The sequence below is a fragment of the Lagenorhynchus albirostris genome, chromosome 2 (assembly GCF_949774975.1).
Source record: "Lagenorhynchus albirostris chromosome 2, mLagAlb1.1, whole genome shotgun sequence".
NCBI classification, from domain to species: domain Eukaryota; kingdom Metazoa; phylum Chordata; class Mammalia; order Artiodactyla; family Delphinidae; genus Lagenorhynchus; species Lagenorhynchus albirostris.
In genome coordinates this window covers 132,868,412-132,886,159 of record NC_083096.1, presented here as the reverse complement: position 1 = coordinate 132,886,159, position 17,748 = coordinate 132,868,412, and the positions used below count along the sequence as shown (strand labels likewise).

General features: G+C 40.4%; 1 protein-coding gene and 1 non-coding gene across 8 annotated transcripts in view; one reads left to right on the top strand and one right to left on the bottom strand.

Moving 5' to 3' along the window:
• The window catches only part of DOCK7 (dedicator of cytokinesis 7), a 216,368-nt gene extending 198,916 nt beyond the window's left edge, over positions 1–17,452 (bottom strand). For 2 of the 7 annotated variants that reach the window (XM_060139876.1, XM_060139875.1), the window contains exon 1: positions 17,219–17,452. In XM_060139876.1, the coding sequence (XP_059995859.1) occupies positions 17,219–17,256 (38 nt within the window). In that variant the 5' untranslated portion in view covers positions 17,257–17,452. The remainder of the gene's footprint in view (positions 1–17,218) is intronic. The other 5 variants (XM_060139878.1, XM_060139879.1, XM_060139877.1 and 2 more) reach the window with 4 other exon arrangements.
• On the top strand, positions 5,585–5,690 carry LOC132516647 (U6 spliceosomal RNA). Its single transcript, XR_009539454.1, has one exon. It is a non-coding gene; the product is annotated as a U6 spliceosomal RNA (small nuclear RNA).
• Positions 17,453–17,748: the final 296 nt, after the last annotated feature.

Genomic DNA, 17,748 nt, shown 5'->3' with positions numbered 1-17,748 from the left:
ATAACCAAATGCAATGAATGGTCCTTAACTGGATCTTGATTTGAACAAACCAGCTATAAAAGACATTTCTGGGGATAATGAGAAATCTGAACATGGACAAGGTATTACATAATTAAGAATCAGTGTTTTTTTAATGTGGGAAAACAGTATTATAACAATGGAGGGAAATGTCCTTATGTTTTAGAGATGCAAATTATGTCTATAATTTAGCTTAAAACACTTCAGTTATGGTTACTCTGCCTTAACAGAGAAAACCAGCAAACTAAATATGGAATACAGATGTGCTAAATACTCTTCAAGAAGTATATCATATCCTCCATATATCCCTGCCTGATTATTTCTGCCGTGTTTCCCTCAGGTTAGACACTCGTCCTCTGCGCTTTCAAAGCATTTTGTGTTTATGCGCATTCATTTAAGGAAATGGAGTTTCCAGGAGGCTAGTTCAGACAGGCAGCAGACTAGCTAGACTGCTTTCTATGGTGGAATAAAAACCTGGGCTTGCTGACAGAGTTTGATTTCAGCAGTGAGAAAGCCTAATGTTTATAAACATTCTCTGTGATAGAAGCACATAAACTGCAAAGTAGATTTTTCTAGAATAGTAGTAATGCGACCCACAGATGTAAAAGTATGGTGGACAAAAAAAAGGTGCGGTAAAGTATCAAGAATATGGCTTCTCAGGCCTGGCACACTCTCCCTCTTCAGAGGTGCCTTTGCGACCTCCTTGAGGAATGAAGGAGGACAAGGAAACTTTACTTCTGATAGGAGTACGCTATGTCTCTTTTTTTGTATAAATGTCTCAAAGCAGGCTAATTTCTGCCATTAAAGAAAACGTACATTTTTTAAATCTGTCTGGTGCCATTTTCCTATCAAGAACTACCCCACTGTGAAAACCGAGCAGTACCTTAGTCATAGTACCTTAGTCATATCAAATTGTTCTCAAATCTATTTACCTATCTCCTTGCAAGGAACTAAGCAATTAGCTTTACTTATCTTTGCACCCTCCAGCAGAGTGCCTAGCACACTCTGGGTGCTTAAAAAATGTTTAAAAAGCTGAAGTGAAAAAAATGAGACTATAGCGAAATTCATAATTCCTCCCCCCAAAAAAGTAGTTCAATAAGAATGCTAGAATGGAACAATTGATAGGAACTTCTTGAGTGCAGGAACTACATTTTATTAATCTTTACATCCTCGATGTCTAAGACAATTAAGACAATGGGGGGGTGGAGAAAGAGGAATGGAGAGACAGGTGTAGTGGAGAGAGAAAAAAGGAGGTAAGGGAAAAGGAAGAATTTAGAGACTACCTAGTATATGGACTTTCCAAATGCCTTTCAGAGGAAATTAATCTATAAGTATTGTTGCTTTCTAATTGATTGGAAAGACACAAGAAGTATGCCTTTTTATCTATTACTGTCAAGTAATCAGGTGAGTGTTTGCTGGGGGGAAAAAATCTGAAACAACAGAAGAGTTCTACATGTGTAAAACCTTTTCTTTAAGAGCCTAGCTGACATCATTACTATCCCATTTGTTAACTGGTAAAGTTTAAAAACTACTACTGAAGAAAAAAAAAAACTTCTACTGAAACACAATGCTCTCTTATTCTATGTGAAACTTTTCTTTTTTAGCAATGTTTTAAGAAGATAACATGTTTACTTATCTCAAAGTAGTCTCTAATACGTCTTCAGCATATCTGCAAAGGGCTGGTTCTAGAACTACATTCAAGCTCTACAATTATGTAAATAAACTTACTATGAGAAGCAGAGAAAATAAGATTTCTCCAGTATGGAGAGAATAAGATTTTCCAGTATGGAGAAAAGACAAAACAACTTGATAAAGGAAGACATCTTTTTTAAAAAAAAATGATTAAAAAAGTAAATAAAAGGAAAATGTACATGGTATTAAAAACTCAAAGTTCACAAAGAAGTAAAAACAAAAGGTGTAACTCTCTACCATTTCCAATCCCCAACCGTATTCCCCACATGTGACCACTGAATATTTTCTTAGGTGTCCTTCAAGAAAAAGATGTGTGTACATCAGTGCGTATATAAGAAATCCTTATCTTTTAATATGACATATGACATCATACATAACCTTTTCTCAATATCTTACATTATACACTTAATTATCTTAGGAATCTTTCCATATCAGCACATGAAATAATAATAATATTCTAGCAATATTTATCAAGCATTTACAATGTGCCAGATACACATAAAAGTGTTAAATTTGATATACCTCATTTAATCTTCAGAAGAACTCATGAAGTAGGCACTATACCAGCATACTGAAGTTTTAAGACGTTCAGGTCATACAACCAATAAGGAATAGCACTAAGGTCTCAACTTAGAGCCCCCACTCTTTTTTTTTTTTGCGGTACGCGGGCCTCTCACTGTTGTGGCCTCTCCCGTTGCGGAGCACAGGCTCTGGACGCGCAGGCTCAGCAGGCAGAGCCGCTCCGCAGCATGTGGGATCTTCCCGGACCGGGGCACGAACCTGTGCCCCCTGCATCGGCAGGCGGATTCTCAACCACTGCGCCACCAGGGAAGCCCAGAGCCCCCACTCTTAACCACTGTTCTCCTTTTTATCTGATATAGAGTCCATAAAATGAATAAACTGCAACGTATTTAACCAGTCTCTACTGTAGACATTTAAGCTATTTCTAGTCTTCGCAAAGATCATCACTTGAATGTAAGCTCCACTGAGAGATTTTTATCTAAATCAAGAATTATGGGTGATTTTTATTTTATCTTTTGGGCCTTTTGCATTTCCACATTTTCTGCAGTACCATATATTATTTTATAGTAAGAAAAAAATAGATATTTTTAGATAAACTTGAAAAATAGAGTAACTTATGAAAGGTAGAGACGGTTTGAATTCAGATCCATAAAACTCCCAAGGCCTCTTTCCATGGAAGCAAGTTTCCAAAGGTAAATAATTCTAGTTATAGTTTATATTAATTATTTCTATATTCTCCAGAACCTAACCAGGAGGTCAGTTAAAGATGTCCAGTGAAAATGTCTGTAGTATATACCAACATATTAATAGGAACACTATAATAACTACCACCACTGCTATGATCTGTTTCCTATCTCTCACGGATGGCTGAATAAAACTCCCATCTGAGGCACTGTCATTTGTAAGTTATCCTGTGTTGAATTCTTTAGGAATTAAGGTCCAGAGTGGACCAGTAACCACTAAAACCCCAAGAAAACAAAAACACATACAGGTTGATTTGTGAAACCAAAGAACAGAAATAATCCTTCTCTATAATACACTTAACATTTAAGACATAGTTCCTTTTGGGGGAGGATGAAGGAAAAAAGATGTCAGATGACTCATGTATCCCATCTGATGCTATTTTGGGATGACATTTAAGTTAAAGATTTAGAAAGCACTGTATTAAGGAGACTTGGAAGTCCCCATCATTCTGATCTACAGCATTTCACTATATCTCAATTTCCTCAACTAAAACATGGTGATAATAATGCTCCCTACTTCATGGAACATATTAAGTTATAACTACAGAAAAAAAGATTTTTAAATTTAGCATTTGAAAAAATTAACACTGATCTGAAATTGCCAACTAAAAAGAAAACTGAAGGGGAAAAAACCTCTACTGTAAAAAGTCAATCCTCCCAAAAGGAAATAAATATATCCTTAACTCCACTCTGCTTCATAAAAATAAAGCCAGAATCTCCTTACCCACAAACATATGAATTATATCCTGATGTAAACTGTATACAATTAGTTGCTAAACTCTGTTCATCCTAAGTCTTAAATACTTCTCAAATTTTCGTCCCCTCCTTCCCTTTCCTACAGCATCTGCCTACAGATAACATCATACTTAATGGTAAAATGCTTTCTTCCTTAGACGGGAAAGAAAGCAAGGATGTGTACTCTCACCACTTCTATTCAACACTACACTGCAGGATCCAGCCAGTGGAATATGGGAAGGAAAGAAGGAAAAATGGAAAGAAGGAAGAGAGGGGGGAAGGAAAGGGAGGGAAGGAGGAAGAAAGGACAGGGAGGAAAGGAGGGAGGGAAGGAAGGAAGGAAAGGGAAGAAATTAAAGGCATTAAGATTGGAAAGGAAGAAATAAAACTATCTTTATTCACAGACAATATATCCTGTAGGCAGAAAATCTTAAGGAATCCACCAAAAATTACTAGAACTAATAAATGAGTTCAGGAACGTCAGAAGATACAAATTCAATATTCAAAAATCAATTGTATTTCTATAAACCAGCAACAAACAAACCAAAAATAATTCTTCAATTCCATTCATGATAAAATCAAAAACAATATAATACTTAGAAATAGATTTAACAAAAGAAGTATAAGACTTGCACACTGAAAACTTTAAAACTTTACTAAGAGAAATCAAAAAAGCTCGAAATAAATGAAGAGACAGTGTGTTCATGGATTTTTTTTTATTATTTTATTTATTTATTTATTTTGGCTGCATTGGGTCTTCATTGCCACGCGCGGGCTTTTCTCCAGTTGTGGTGAGTGGAGGCTTCTCTTGTTGCGGAGCATGGGCTCTAGGCACACGAGCTTCAGTAGTTGTGGCACGCAGGCTCAGTAGTTGTGGCTCACGGGCTCTAGAGTGCAGGCTCAGTAGTTGTGGCGCATGGACTTAGCTGCTCCACGGCATGTGGGATCTTCCCGGACCAGGGATCGAACTCATGTCCCCTGCAGTGGCAGGCGGATTCTTAACCACTGCGCCACCAGGGAAGCCCTGTGTTCATGGATTTGAAGACTTGATATTGTTGATGGCAATTCTCCCCAAACTAATCTACAGATTGAATGTAATTCCTGTCAAAACCCCAAGAGGGCTTCCCTGGTGGCGCGGTGGTTGAGAGTCCGCCTGCCGATGCAGTTCGTGCCCCGGTCCGGGAAGATCCCACATGCCGCGGAGCGGCTGGGCCCGTGGGCCGTGGCCGCTGGGCCTGTACGTCTGGAGCCTGTGCTCCGCGGCAGGAGGGGCCGCAGCAGTGAGAGGCCCGTGTACCACAAACAAACAAACAAACAACAACAACAACAAAAAAAAGAATATTTGCAGAAATTGGTAAAATTCATGTTGATATTGATCCTAAAATGTTTACAGAAATGGAAAAAATCCAGAATAGGCAAAACAATTTTGAAAAAGAAGAAAAAAGTTGAAGGACTTACACTTCCAGCTATCAAATTTTACTGTAAAATGAGAGTAATCAGAACAGTTTGAACTGTAAGGACAGACATACAGATCAATGATTTTTAACAAGGTATCAGGGTAATTCAATGAGAAGAGGACAGTCTTTTCAACAAAGAGTGTTACATCAACTGAACATTCATATACAAAAGATGAATTTAGACCCCTTCTCACACCATGCACAAAAATTAATGCTAAATGGATCATAAACCAAAAGTAAGAGCTAAAACTATAAAAACTTCTAGAAGAAAACAGAGAAGGAAATCTTCTTGAGTATGAATTAAGCCGAATCTTAGATCTAACAACACCAAAATCATGATCCATAAAAAAGAAAAAAAAATTAATAAATTGGAGTTCATCAAAATGTACATCTTTGTGCTTCAAAATTCACCATTAAGTGCTCGCTTCGGCGCACATATACTAAAATTGGAAAGATACAGAGAAGATTAGCATGGCCCCTGTGCAAGGATGACATGCAAATTTGTGAAGTGTTCCATATTTTTTCACTTTGTTATAAAGCAGAAACTAACACACCATTGTCACCATTAAGAAAATAAAAAACCTAACCAGACAGGGAGAAAATATTTGCAAATCATATATCTAATAAAGGACCTTTATCTAAAACATATAAAGAACTCTTACAACTCAAAAACAAGATAAATAATCTAATTTTAAAATGAGCAAAAGATTTTGATAGTTCACCAATATAGACAGATATGTAAATAGATATGTAAATGGTTAATAAGCACAAGAAAAACATCACTAATCATTAGGGAAATGCAAATCAAAACCATAATGAAATGCCACTTCACAAGTACTGATACATGCTACTACTTGACAAACCTTGAAATGTTATGCTAAGTGAAGGAAGCCAGACACAAAAGGCCACATATTGTATGATTCCATTTATATGACATGTTCAGAAAAAGCAAATCTAGAGAAAGAGAGACAGACATAAAGCATATTAGTGGTTGCCTGGGGCTTGGGGTGGAACTAGGGAGTGACTACAAACTGGCACAAGGGGTTCTGGGGGGAGGGGGACGAAAATGCTCTAAAACAGGATTGTGGGTGATGGTTTCACAACTTTATAAATTTCCTAAAAATCACTGAATGGTACACTTAAAATGAATTAACTGTACGGTATGTAAAGTATACCTCTATAAAGTTGTCTTTTTAAAAAACAAAAAGAGCTTGGATATGGTTGGAACTACTCTGTGACGATAAGGGTAAGAAATTGCTTATAGTCAGAGAAAGAATGATGGTGACAGGAAAAAGAGGAGTTGCAGTGGAGTCACTAAGAAAGTTTTGGACTCTGAGGCTCCTTACCACCACCCCTGTATCTTTAGCAAAGTTTAAAATCATTAAAAGGCTGATATGAGTGAAGGAGTTCAGTTTTCTGGTGTAACAGGACAAACATGGAACACCTCATGTGGATGCAGGAGTGCAGGTGCAGAAAGAAGCATGGGAAAGCCAAAAAACAAGAACCAAGTAGACCTCTTTGGGAGGCTGTGAGCTGGCATTAAGGTGAGAGCTAAACTTAACAAAGTTAAGAGACAGGGGATCCACAGCTGGCATCAGGTTACCCTGGTTTTGTTTGTTTTTTGTATTTCACCAATTACATTTAAATTTTAGCAGGTAGTAGAGTTGACTATACAGCTATATATTTAAATGATTATAGGGATGCTACACAACTTCAAATGACTAATTTTATTTAAAGAATATCAGTTGTTTTGGGGACCAGCACTCTGACCCTCCTTCTTTTGGTTAGAAACTCCTTTTTGATAAGCAACTCATTCCTTGAGATTGGGTGTTGCTGACACCATCACATCTCTCCCCCAAACCACAGAGGACATATGACCCAGGACTGGCCAGAATCCCCTATATCCCTAAACACAGTAATTGGTTCAAGGAAGGACATGTGATCCAAGCCAGACCAATAACTGTGTCCCTGGATCTTTTCTGCCACAGCTAAACTTGTAGGATTCGAGCCTGGGGCTGTCAATTCTCATTGTAACCATTTTGTTATAATTTTGTGGAAAATCTAGCCAAGACATGAAGATAAGAGGCCTACTAACATCACCTGTATCCCTGGACCCAATGTACTCAGTTAACATGAGTCAGCACCTTTTTTTTTATATGTGCAAATTAATCTGATTTGAGTTTCTGTCACTTGCAACCAAAAAGTCTCTTCCGTAAAAGGCCACTGATAAAGCAGAGACATCTCAAGCGGTTGCCAAAGGGGTCCAAAAGATGCATCCCAGAAACTAAAGGAAACTAACTCTCTGTGGAGACTGAATTGACTAATGGAAAACAGGATGCAGGAGAAAAGCAGGTAGATAAACTTCCTCTTCTTCCACAGTCCCATCTACACATCTAAGGAACTGTTCCTCTGTCTAAAGATATCCTGTGTGGCCAAGCGTGCACACCTGGCAAACGATCTCTCTTTAGCTCTTTGTGAAGCAGTGGCCAACGAGATAAGGTATCACCTTACATTGTTTCCCATCCTTCTCTTCACTTTCCTCTTCTCTTTTAATGCCCTGGGATTATGCCTCCCAGAAAAAAACTCCACTTTTTTTTTTGTTGGCTGCGTTGGGTCCTCGTTGCTGTGCACGGGCTTTCTCTAGTTTCGGCGAGCGGGGGCCACTCTTCGTTGCAGTGCGTGGGCTTCTCATTGCGGTGGCTTTTCTCGTTGTGAAACATGGGCTCTAGGCACTCAGGCTTCAGTAGTTGCAGCATGCGGGCTCAGAAGTTGCAGCACACAGGCTTCAGTAGTTGTGGCTCACGGGCTCTAGAGCGCAGGCTGAGTAGTTGTGGCACATTGGCTTAGTTGCTCCGCAGCCTGTGGGATCTTCCCAGACCAGGGTTCGAACCCGTGTCCCCTGCATTGGCAGGTGGATTCCTAACCACTGCGCCACCAGGGAAGTCCAAGCCTCAACTCTTAATCCTTGTTTCAGTCTCTATTTTCTAGGGAACCCAGCCTAAAAGAGTACCTACAAAAAACCTACAGTAATCACCAGGCTTAATATTAAGTGAAACACAGAAAGCTTTCCCTTTGAGATTATAAACAAAATGAGGATGCTCAATATTAACACAATGTTGAGTAGAAATGGTAGTAAAAATCTGTACAATAATGCAAGATAATAGCCTGCAGACCAACACAAAAAAATAAATCAGTTACAAGGTTTGGAAAAGACAAAACAAAAATTCTTGATTTTCAGATGATACGGCTGTCTACATGGAAAATATAAAGGCCACAGGAGAGTAAGTAGGTTGACTGCAGCCTGATCTTCCCCCTCAGCTTTGTTCAGTCTTCCTGTACCAGGAGTTTCTCAAGTATGGAGCTGGAATATAAGGTCTCCTGAAAAAGACTGACCCTGTGTTTTCCTGAGAAAGCACAACAGTTCTGGTTGAATCAGTCCCACAAAGCTATTGTGTAACCTGAGGACTGTCCAGAGTTGAAAAGCCTGTGCCCATTTTGAAGAATCAAGGACTATTATTAAACTTTGGTAAAAATTTTTAAAAAAAGAAAAAGAAAATACAAAGGAATCCACAGGTACATTCTTAGATTTAACAAGAGTTTAACAAGGTATATAGCTGATACAAAATTGTTATATACCTAGGGATAAATCTAACAAAAGATATGCAAGAACCTTACGGAGAAAACTACAAAATTTCATTGTGTGATACAAAGAAGACCTAAATAAATGGAGAGATACACCACGACCATGAATCAGTATTATAAGAATGTCATTTCTCCCCCAAATTGATGTACAGATTCAATGCAATCCCAATCAAATTCTAATAGGATTTGGGAGTTTTTTGTTTGTTTGTTTTTGGTGGATTCTAAAATATACACGGAAATTCAAAAAGCTAAGAGCAGCTAAGACACTTATTTTTTTTAAGGTGGGAGGAGAGAGTCTACCAAATTCCAAAACTTATTACAATGAAAATTGTTTATAATTAGTGAAAAGATGTATAACTAGACCACTGGGACAAAATAGAGAGCCCATAAAAAAAACCCACAAATAAGGACACACATATCTATTATAGACATGGCAGGACAGATCAATGGGGAAAGGAGAATCCATTCTGAAAAAATTAAAATTTCACACCATACACATATCAAGTCCAGGTGGAATATAAACCTAAACACAAAGGAGGTAATTACAAAGTTTATTATAAATCAGATGAATATCTTAATGACCTCAGAGAATAAAATATTTCTTAAACAAGACCCCCAAAATACTAAACGTTAAAAAAAAACCTGATATACTGCATTAAAACGTAGTTTTCAAAAGATTCCATTTTGGACTTCCCTGGCTGTCCAGTGGTTAAGACCCCACACTTCCACTGCAGGAGGCCCAGGTTCGATCCCTGGTCAGGGAACTAAGATCCCACACGCCGCAATGTGCAGCCCAAAAAAAAAGTAAAAGTCTCTATAAAAAGAATTAAAAAACAAACCACAGTGTAGGAAAAGATATTTGCGAAACATATAATCAATAAATGATTAATCTACGGAATACATATAAAGTACTCACACAAATCAATAAGAAAAAGACAATCCAAAGGGAAAAAACAAGGAAGGAAAATGGCAAAGTATTTAATTAGGTAATTTACAAAAAAGTAAATTCAAATGGTCAATAAACATACAAAACAGGGCTCAATCTCATTAGTTATCAAGCAAATATGTAGTAAAACTTTTACAATAAGATAGGATCATGCATCTACCAGATTGGCAAAATGAAAAAGCTGGCAATACCAAGTGATGGTAACTATGTAAGGCAATATTGTGGGAGTGTAAATTTCCACAACTATCTTAGAAAACAGTTTGGCATAGCCTAATAAACTTGATGATAAATAAAACTGCTAGGACAAGCAATAAAAACCTAGCAATTCGGGCTTCCCTGGTGGCGCAGTGGTTGAGAGTCCGCCTGCCGATGCAGGGGACACGGGTTCGTGACCTGGTCCGGGAGGATCCCACGTGCCGCGGAGCGGCTGGGCCCGTGAGCCATGGCCGCTGAGCCTGCGCGTCCGGAGCCTGTGCTCCGCAACGGGACAGGCCACAGCAGTGAGAGGCCCGCGTACCGCAAAAAAAAAAAAAAAAAAACCTAGCAATTCCACACCTGAGCATACCATAGAAAAACTCATGAACATATGTACCAGAATATATGTATAGGAATGCTCATAGCAACACTGTTTCTAATAGTCAAAAACTGGAAACAACCCAAATGTCCATCTACTGTAGAATGGAAAATTGTGGTATATTTATACAATGAAATAATATAAAGCAATGAAAATGAGTGAACTTCAACTGCTTGTAACATCATGGCTGAATCTGACAGATATAATTTTGAGCAAAAGTAGTAAGATAGAAAAGCATACAAACATACAGTATGATTCTATTTAAATGAATTCAAAAATAAAAAATTATATTGCTTAGGGATGCATTCATAGGTAGTAAAAATAAAGAAAAGCAAGGAAATGGTTATCCCAAATGTCAGGACAGCAGCTTGGAGTACTCTAAAGCAAAGGGTAAGATTTAGAAAAGGAAAGGCAGGATATATAAAAAAAAAAAAAAAAAAAAAAACCAACAGAACAGTTATAGAGATGGAAATGAGCAGAGCATTTGTGGGAGTAAAGTGAAAACACCAGACTGACTAGTCCAAAATGTAAGCTAGAGAATAAGCAACAAGAGAAGGACCAGATTATAGATGACTTTAAAATGCAAGCAGGAGTTTGGATTTAACCCCATAAGAAGCCACTACATTTATATTTTTGAACATAAGAATGCCATGATAAAAGCTGTGTTTTAGGGAGACTTCATTTGTAACACGTTTGAATTAGAGGAGGGAGGGACTAGATCAGCCATGACCTTGCTGTGAGGCAATGAAAGATGCTCCAAGGTGGCAGGGTGGCGTTCATTCCTACACTTCTTATGCGTCCAGTTTACACAAGTTTCTGTGCTAAGCACTGTAGATAAAAAGACCTAGACCAGCCCTCAAAGAGTTCTGAAAAGCAGTATAAAATAGGGGGAAAGGGGAAAGGAGGGCAAGCATGAGAAAGTTCAGAAAGAAAAAGAAAAAAAAAAAACTGTACCTCATGAAATCAGTGATGAGCAAAAGAAGAAAGTCAGATGTTCCTAATTCTCAAGAGTTCTATAATCCAAGTACACATAAGGTAGCATGGTAAGCACTACCATATGGCCCCAGGATTGATGAGAAAGAGAACAGGCAGGAAGTACTGGTGACTATACCACATACATGTGAGAAAACTGACTATAAAAGAAAAAGAAATGATTGGTTGGCAGCCAGAAATGCCAGAAGACTCGATGGTTCTTTGTTTTATGATGAGAAAGGCAGGATAAGTCTTATGGCTTAAGGGAAACATCCATAAAAAAGAATAGATTGAAGATGCTAGAAAGGAAAGGGAAAATTGTGAGATCAAGGTTGGGAGGAGGTGGCAAGGTATGGGATTCAAAGTACAATAACACAGGTAAGTTTTAGGTACAAGATACCCTTCAGGCTCAAGAGAAAGATGGTTGAACAATATATTGGGACAGTCATATGCTGAGGTTAAAATGAAGGACTCATGTGGTATGGTCCCAAACTTTTCGGTAAAAGATGGGGTAGGGAAACAAAGATGATAAATAAGAGACATTATTTGGAATAAACCTCATTTCAAATGATAAGACATTAATTAATAAAAGATCAACTCTGGGGACTTCCCTGGTGGCACAGTGGATGAGATTCTGCACTCCCAATGCAGGGGGCCTGGGTTCCATCCCTGGTCAGGGAACTAGATCCCACATGCATGCCACAACTAAGAGTTTGCATGCCACAAATGAGGAGCCCACATGCCGCAACTAAGAAGCCCACCTGCTGCAACTGAAGAGTCCGCCTGCCGCAACTAAGAGCCGGCACAACTAAATAAATAATAATTTTTTTTTTTTAAAGATCAACTCTGAACTATTCTAGTCTCCCTCTAACACTACTCTGCAGCTCAGGAGCAAGAAATAGGTTAGATATTCAGCATTAACAGTTAGTGAAATGAGTACAACAGAAGGTCAGGGAAGTGGTATATGTGTCCAAAGTGATGAAACAGGCAGCACTGCAATAGTTGATACTATGTGGAAAGGACTTACTTTGATCAGGAGTGAGATTATGAATTGAACAAAGTAGATTAAAAGATTGAGCCTATTCAGCCAGAGCTATGAACAGATTCAAGACTAAAAACAATTGAGGTTATAAATAAGCCTATACCCAGGAAATCCTAATGTAGGATTTTCCTCAGAAATAAAGATCTGATGAAAGCCTTTCATTAAATTCTGCTTCTTAGGCAGCAAAATGATACGAAATTAACAAAGATTAAGAAAACAAGGATAACTTTTGGTATACTAATAGCAGCACTGTTAGAAAATCTAGAACTACCACAGAAGAAAATATTTTGCAGAAAGAAAATACAGTCGAATAATAATAATTTAAGATCCGAAATCAGAGGACTAGGGTTTGAACCTCAATTAAGGCAAATAATCTCATTCTCAGTAGGCCTCAGTTCTGCATCTGTATTATGGGAATAATAAATAACAGTAAATAACCATAATTCAAAAAGACACATGCACTCCAGTGTTCATTGCAGCACTATTTACAATAGCCAGGACATGGAAGCAACCTAAGTGTCCATCAACAGAGGAATGGATAAAGAAGATATGGTACATATATACAATGGAATATTACTCAGCCACAATAAGGAACGAAATTGGGTCATTTGCAGAGACGTGGATGGACCTAGAGACTGTCATACAGGGTGAAGTAAGTCAGAAAGAGAAAAACAAATATCGTATATTAACGCATATATGTGGAACCTAGAAAAATGGTACAGATGAACCGGTCTGCAAGGCAGAAATAGAGACACAGATGTAGAGAACAAATGTATGGACACCAAGGGGGGAAAGTGGGGGTGGTGAGGTGGGATGAATTGGGAGATTGGGATTGACATATATACACTAATATGTATAAAATAGATAACTAATAAGAACCTGCTGTATAGCACGGGGAACTCCACTTCACTGTACAGTAGAAACTAACACAACATTTTAAAACAACTATACCCCAATAAAAATAAACAAATAAATAAATAACAGTAAATAATACAGGAATAATAGCAGCAGCTAACATTTTTTGAATGCTTATTATGTTTCAGGCACAGTTCTAAGTGTCTTACATGTATTATCTCATTTAATCCTCAAATTAATCCTACAGAGGTTTTTATCTCCACTTTACTGATGAGCAAACAAAGACAAAGAGGTTAGATCAACTGCCCAGGATTACACAGCTATTATTTGGTATAGGTAGAATTTCAACCTGGGTGATGTGATCTAGAGCCTACCTTCTTTACTATGTTCTTCTGCCCTCTGGGTTATGAAGATGAGAATGTGGTAAAAAGTGTTTTAAGTATACACAAATATTCTTCATTACAGCTGAATATCAAGTGATAGGACAAAATAATCCAAACAAAATCCTAGGTCATTTATCTACAATCAACATTCCATAAATTGTACCTATTATACACTAGGGAGTGATTACAAAGGTTAACAAGGCATATGCCTTGTCCTCAAAAAGTAGGGAGAACAGGGACTTCCCTGGTGGCTCAGTAGTTAAGAATCTGCCTGCCAATGCAGGGAACATGAGTTCGATCCCTGGTCCAGGAAGATCCCACATGCCACGGAGCAACTAAGCCCATGTGCCACAACTACTAAGCCTGTGCTCTAGAGCCCGTGAGCCACAACTACTGAGCCTGCATGCCACAACTACTGAAGCCCGTGCGCCTAGAGCCTGTGCTCTACACCAAGAGAAGCCACCACAATGAAAAGCCTGTGCACCGCAACAAAGAATAGCCCCTGCTCACCGCAACTAGAGAAAGTCCACACAGAGCAACAAAGGTCCAACGCAGCCATACATACATACATAAATGTAGGGAGAACAGACAAGAGGCAATACTTGACATGAAGTCTGCTTTTCTATGATGAGCCAAGGTTAGTAGCACAATCAGTGTTGCACAATAAAGAGCTTTGAAAAATCACCAAATCACAGCCTCAAAAAATAACAGCACTAAATGCAAAGGGCTAGGGAAAAACTGAGCCAGAAAAGAGATCAGTGTAATTCTTTTCAAAGTAAAGGTTTCTGAAAAATCATAAAGCTTTAAAAAAGAAAAATAAGTTTTCCAGTAGCAACAGGCTTTTCACAGAGCAACAAAGTTCATATAGGTATATCATAAAAAGGATTATTACTTCCAAATAATAGTCCTAGGCCATATTATAAATTCTGTAATAATAAAAAAAATAGTGATACTTACTGTGTACTATTACCTAAAAAGCACTGTCATAAGCATTTTATACGTATGGATTTACTTAATCCTTACAACAATCCTATAAGGTGAGTCCTACTATTAACCCCATTTTATAGATAGGGAAAATGAGGCAAAAGTGAGAGGAAGTAACTCATCCAAGTTTACACAATGGGGGGCAGTGCTAGGATGTCAAACCAGGCAGTCTGTCTCCAGAGTTGTGCTATACTTCCCCCAGTAGGAAACTAAGAAGCAGAACAATAATTTATTCAGAGGTATTATTCAGCCATATTTGGTAACTTGGAGGAAAGTACCTTTCATTCACAATAAGCAGATAATAATTCATCATCTATAGCAGTTCTGTCCTTGGTCTTCCCTCCAGATTAAGCCTGTGCATTCCTCCTCAACTATCTCATCTGCTCCTCTGGCTTTAATTACAATCTACTTGCTGATGACTCCCAAATCTAGATCTCCAACCCAATCTCTCTTCTGCACCTTAAACCTGTACCAACAGCCTCATAGACACTTCTCTTGGAATGCTCCATGAGCACCTCAAAATCAACATGTCCAAAACTGAATCATCATCTCCATCCCACCTCATTTCCCACCCTCACACCCATTCTTCCTCCTGTCCTCCCTTACTCAACAACTGCCTCCATCCTGGTTGCCCAAGTCAGAAACTTGGATGTCCTCCCAGACTCTTCAGTCTTCCTCACTTTCCTTATCCAAGCAATCATCAATCACTGCCATGCCTACCTCCTAAGTATCTCTCCAGTCAATGCATGTCTCTTCATTTCCATTGCCTTACTTTTATAACTTTAAACGGCTATACTAACTTGAATTTTTTTGTTGTTTTGCAAAACTGGTTATCTTTTTTTCTTGTGTTTTGTCATGCCCTATCTGAGAACAAATTCCATGAATGGAGAACAGACATTGTATGTATTTCACACCTAACTCCCTTATGTGCACTTTCTTGATCAGCACAATGTTCTCAGAGATAAGCTTTTGGTTCTATTTAAGAGAAATTAATACTAAGCATGCATGTCAAGTAATGCATCTACTTTTAAATGGCACTGCCTTCAGAAACAAAACCAAGTTATTTTACAAAACATTTTTTAAAAAGAACAAAAGTAATAATTTCCTATTAAGTCTATCACAGCTCCCTAGGTTATACTAATTACTGTTAAGCGTTCCATGATAGCTAGTAAAGGCCATACACTGTACTAAACCCTTTACACAAATTATTCCGTTTAATGTTCGCAACAACTCTATGAGCTGGGTACCGGTTTTTTTACCCATTTTCCAAACAAGTAAAGACCTTAAACAATTTGGCCAAGGTGCCAACTTAGAAAATAACAGTCAGGATTTAAGCCCGTGGTCACAGTCTGAGCTTATGCTCTTAAGCACTTGCTATTTTGTCTCTTAAGGAGAAAATAAAATACGTGTTTTAAAGCTCGAAAGAAAAAAAGAAAAGCACAAAGCTTAAATGAAACAGATGTTAGTTTTAAATGAAAAAGTGCCAAAAGAGAGTAACACTATGGAAGTCCAAGCAGTTAAGAAACGACCTGTTTGGTAGGTCCAAAAATCTTTAATAAACATCAGCAAACTAAAAAGATCCAGAGTCACAGAAATACAATTGTCGAAAAAGTAATACGTTCGAATGTTTCTTCTCTTGGGACTTCAGATGAACAGAAATATGGTCTTATTAAACAAAACATGTCTAGTGTCATACCCACTGATATATTCCACAATGAAAGTCTACAAATGTTAGAATCCTCCACCGTAATTCAATTTTTAGTTTTAGGGGAGAGAAAGGTGGCAACCTCCCCACCACAAGTGGGTGAAAAGCTCAGAAACCTCAACCGTGATCGCTTGCTCACTGCTAGACTTCTAAAAACACGAGTCAAAGGGCCGGTGTATAAAGAACACTGCCTATCATCCATCTTCCTCTGGAGCTATGAGAAACACAGGCGCAGTTTACATTCACACGCTACTAGGATCAATTCGTCAGATCGGGCAGCTGGACACCGAAGGTGCAGACCACAAGCTCTCAACTTTTCATTTAGGCCGTACGTTTTCGATTCTGGGTGCACGAGCCCACTCTGAATTGGACCCCTGGGTGCAAAGAGGATTCCTGTCAGATTTCTGGGAAGGGTGAGAGGCTTGAAGGAGGGGGGGCCTCGCACCGGCCGGGAGCCCGCCGCGCGCCGAATCTTTTGTTGGGGTGGAGACGAGGGCGGACCCCCGCACCGTCCTGAGGGGCAACGGGGGTGGGCGGGGAGAGGGAAAGGGCCCCGGCCAGCCCGGGGGTGGGGACACAAAGAATTTGGGAAGCGCCGAGCGGCCGGCAGAAGAGCTTCCCCCGCCAGCCCTTCAATAAGCCGCCGCGAACTCCAGGCCCGGGGGCCCGAGGAGCCGGCGGAGGCAGGGGCGCGGGCGTGCGGGGCTCTCAGCGACCCCGGCCGAGGCGCGGGCTAAGGGCCGGGTTCGGAGGGCGGCGCCAGGCCTGGGCAGCCTCCACGGCCGCCGAGAGCTCCCTCCGCCCCTCCGCCCCTCCGCCCAGCCGCCGACCAGGCCGCGGGATCCCGGCGTCCGCGTCGCCACACCCACCCGTCTCCTAGGCCCGGGCCGGGAGGATTCTCCGACTCTTCCCCCGGCTGCGGCGGCGCGCCCCACGCCCCAGATTTACCTGCTGATCTTCTGGGCAAAGGCGCGGCGCTCGGCCATGGCTGCTAAGGCGGCTGCGGCGGTCTGGGCGCGGACGGGCGGGCGCGTGCCTCTTCACTCGCGCTCCCTCCCTCGCCGCCTCCGCCAGTCCCCGCTCCGGACCCGTGAGGCTGGGGCTGGCGGCCGGAGCCGGGAACGAGCCCGGCCGTAATGCTCCTGAGAGGCGCGCAGCAAGAAACCGCTCCTCCCCTCAGCGCGTCAATCCCCTCGGGAACCCTGGCTTCGGAACGCAGCTGCGGCCCGCGGAAGCGAAGAGGAAGACTGGGGCGTGGAGGGAGCGAGCCGCAGCCTCTGGTCTCCCGGCTGCCGCGGGGCCCGCATGACCGAGAGGACGCAAAGAGAAGCCAGAGAGGGGCCAGCGACCTGGCGAAGCAAGAGAATAAGATAACCGAGCGCGTGGGGGGGGGGGGGGGGAGCCAGGCTCTCCCGAAAAGGAACGGAAGGAAATGGAAGATGGGCTTTGCCAAGGCGGCTGTGCTGTGCCGCCCGGGA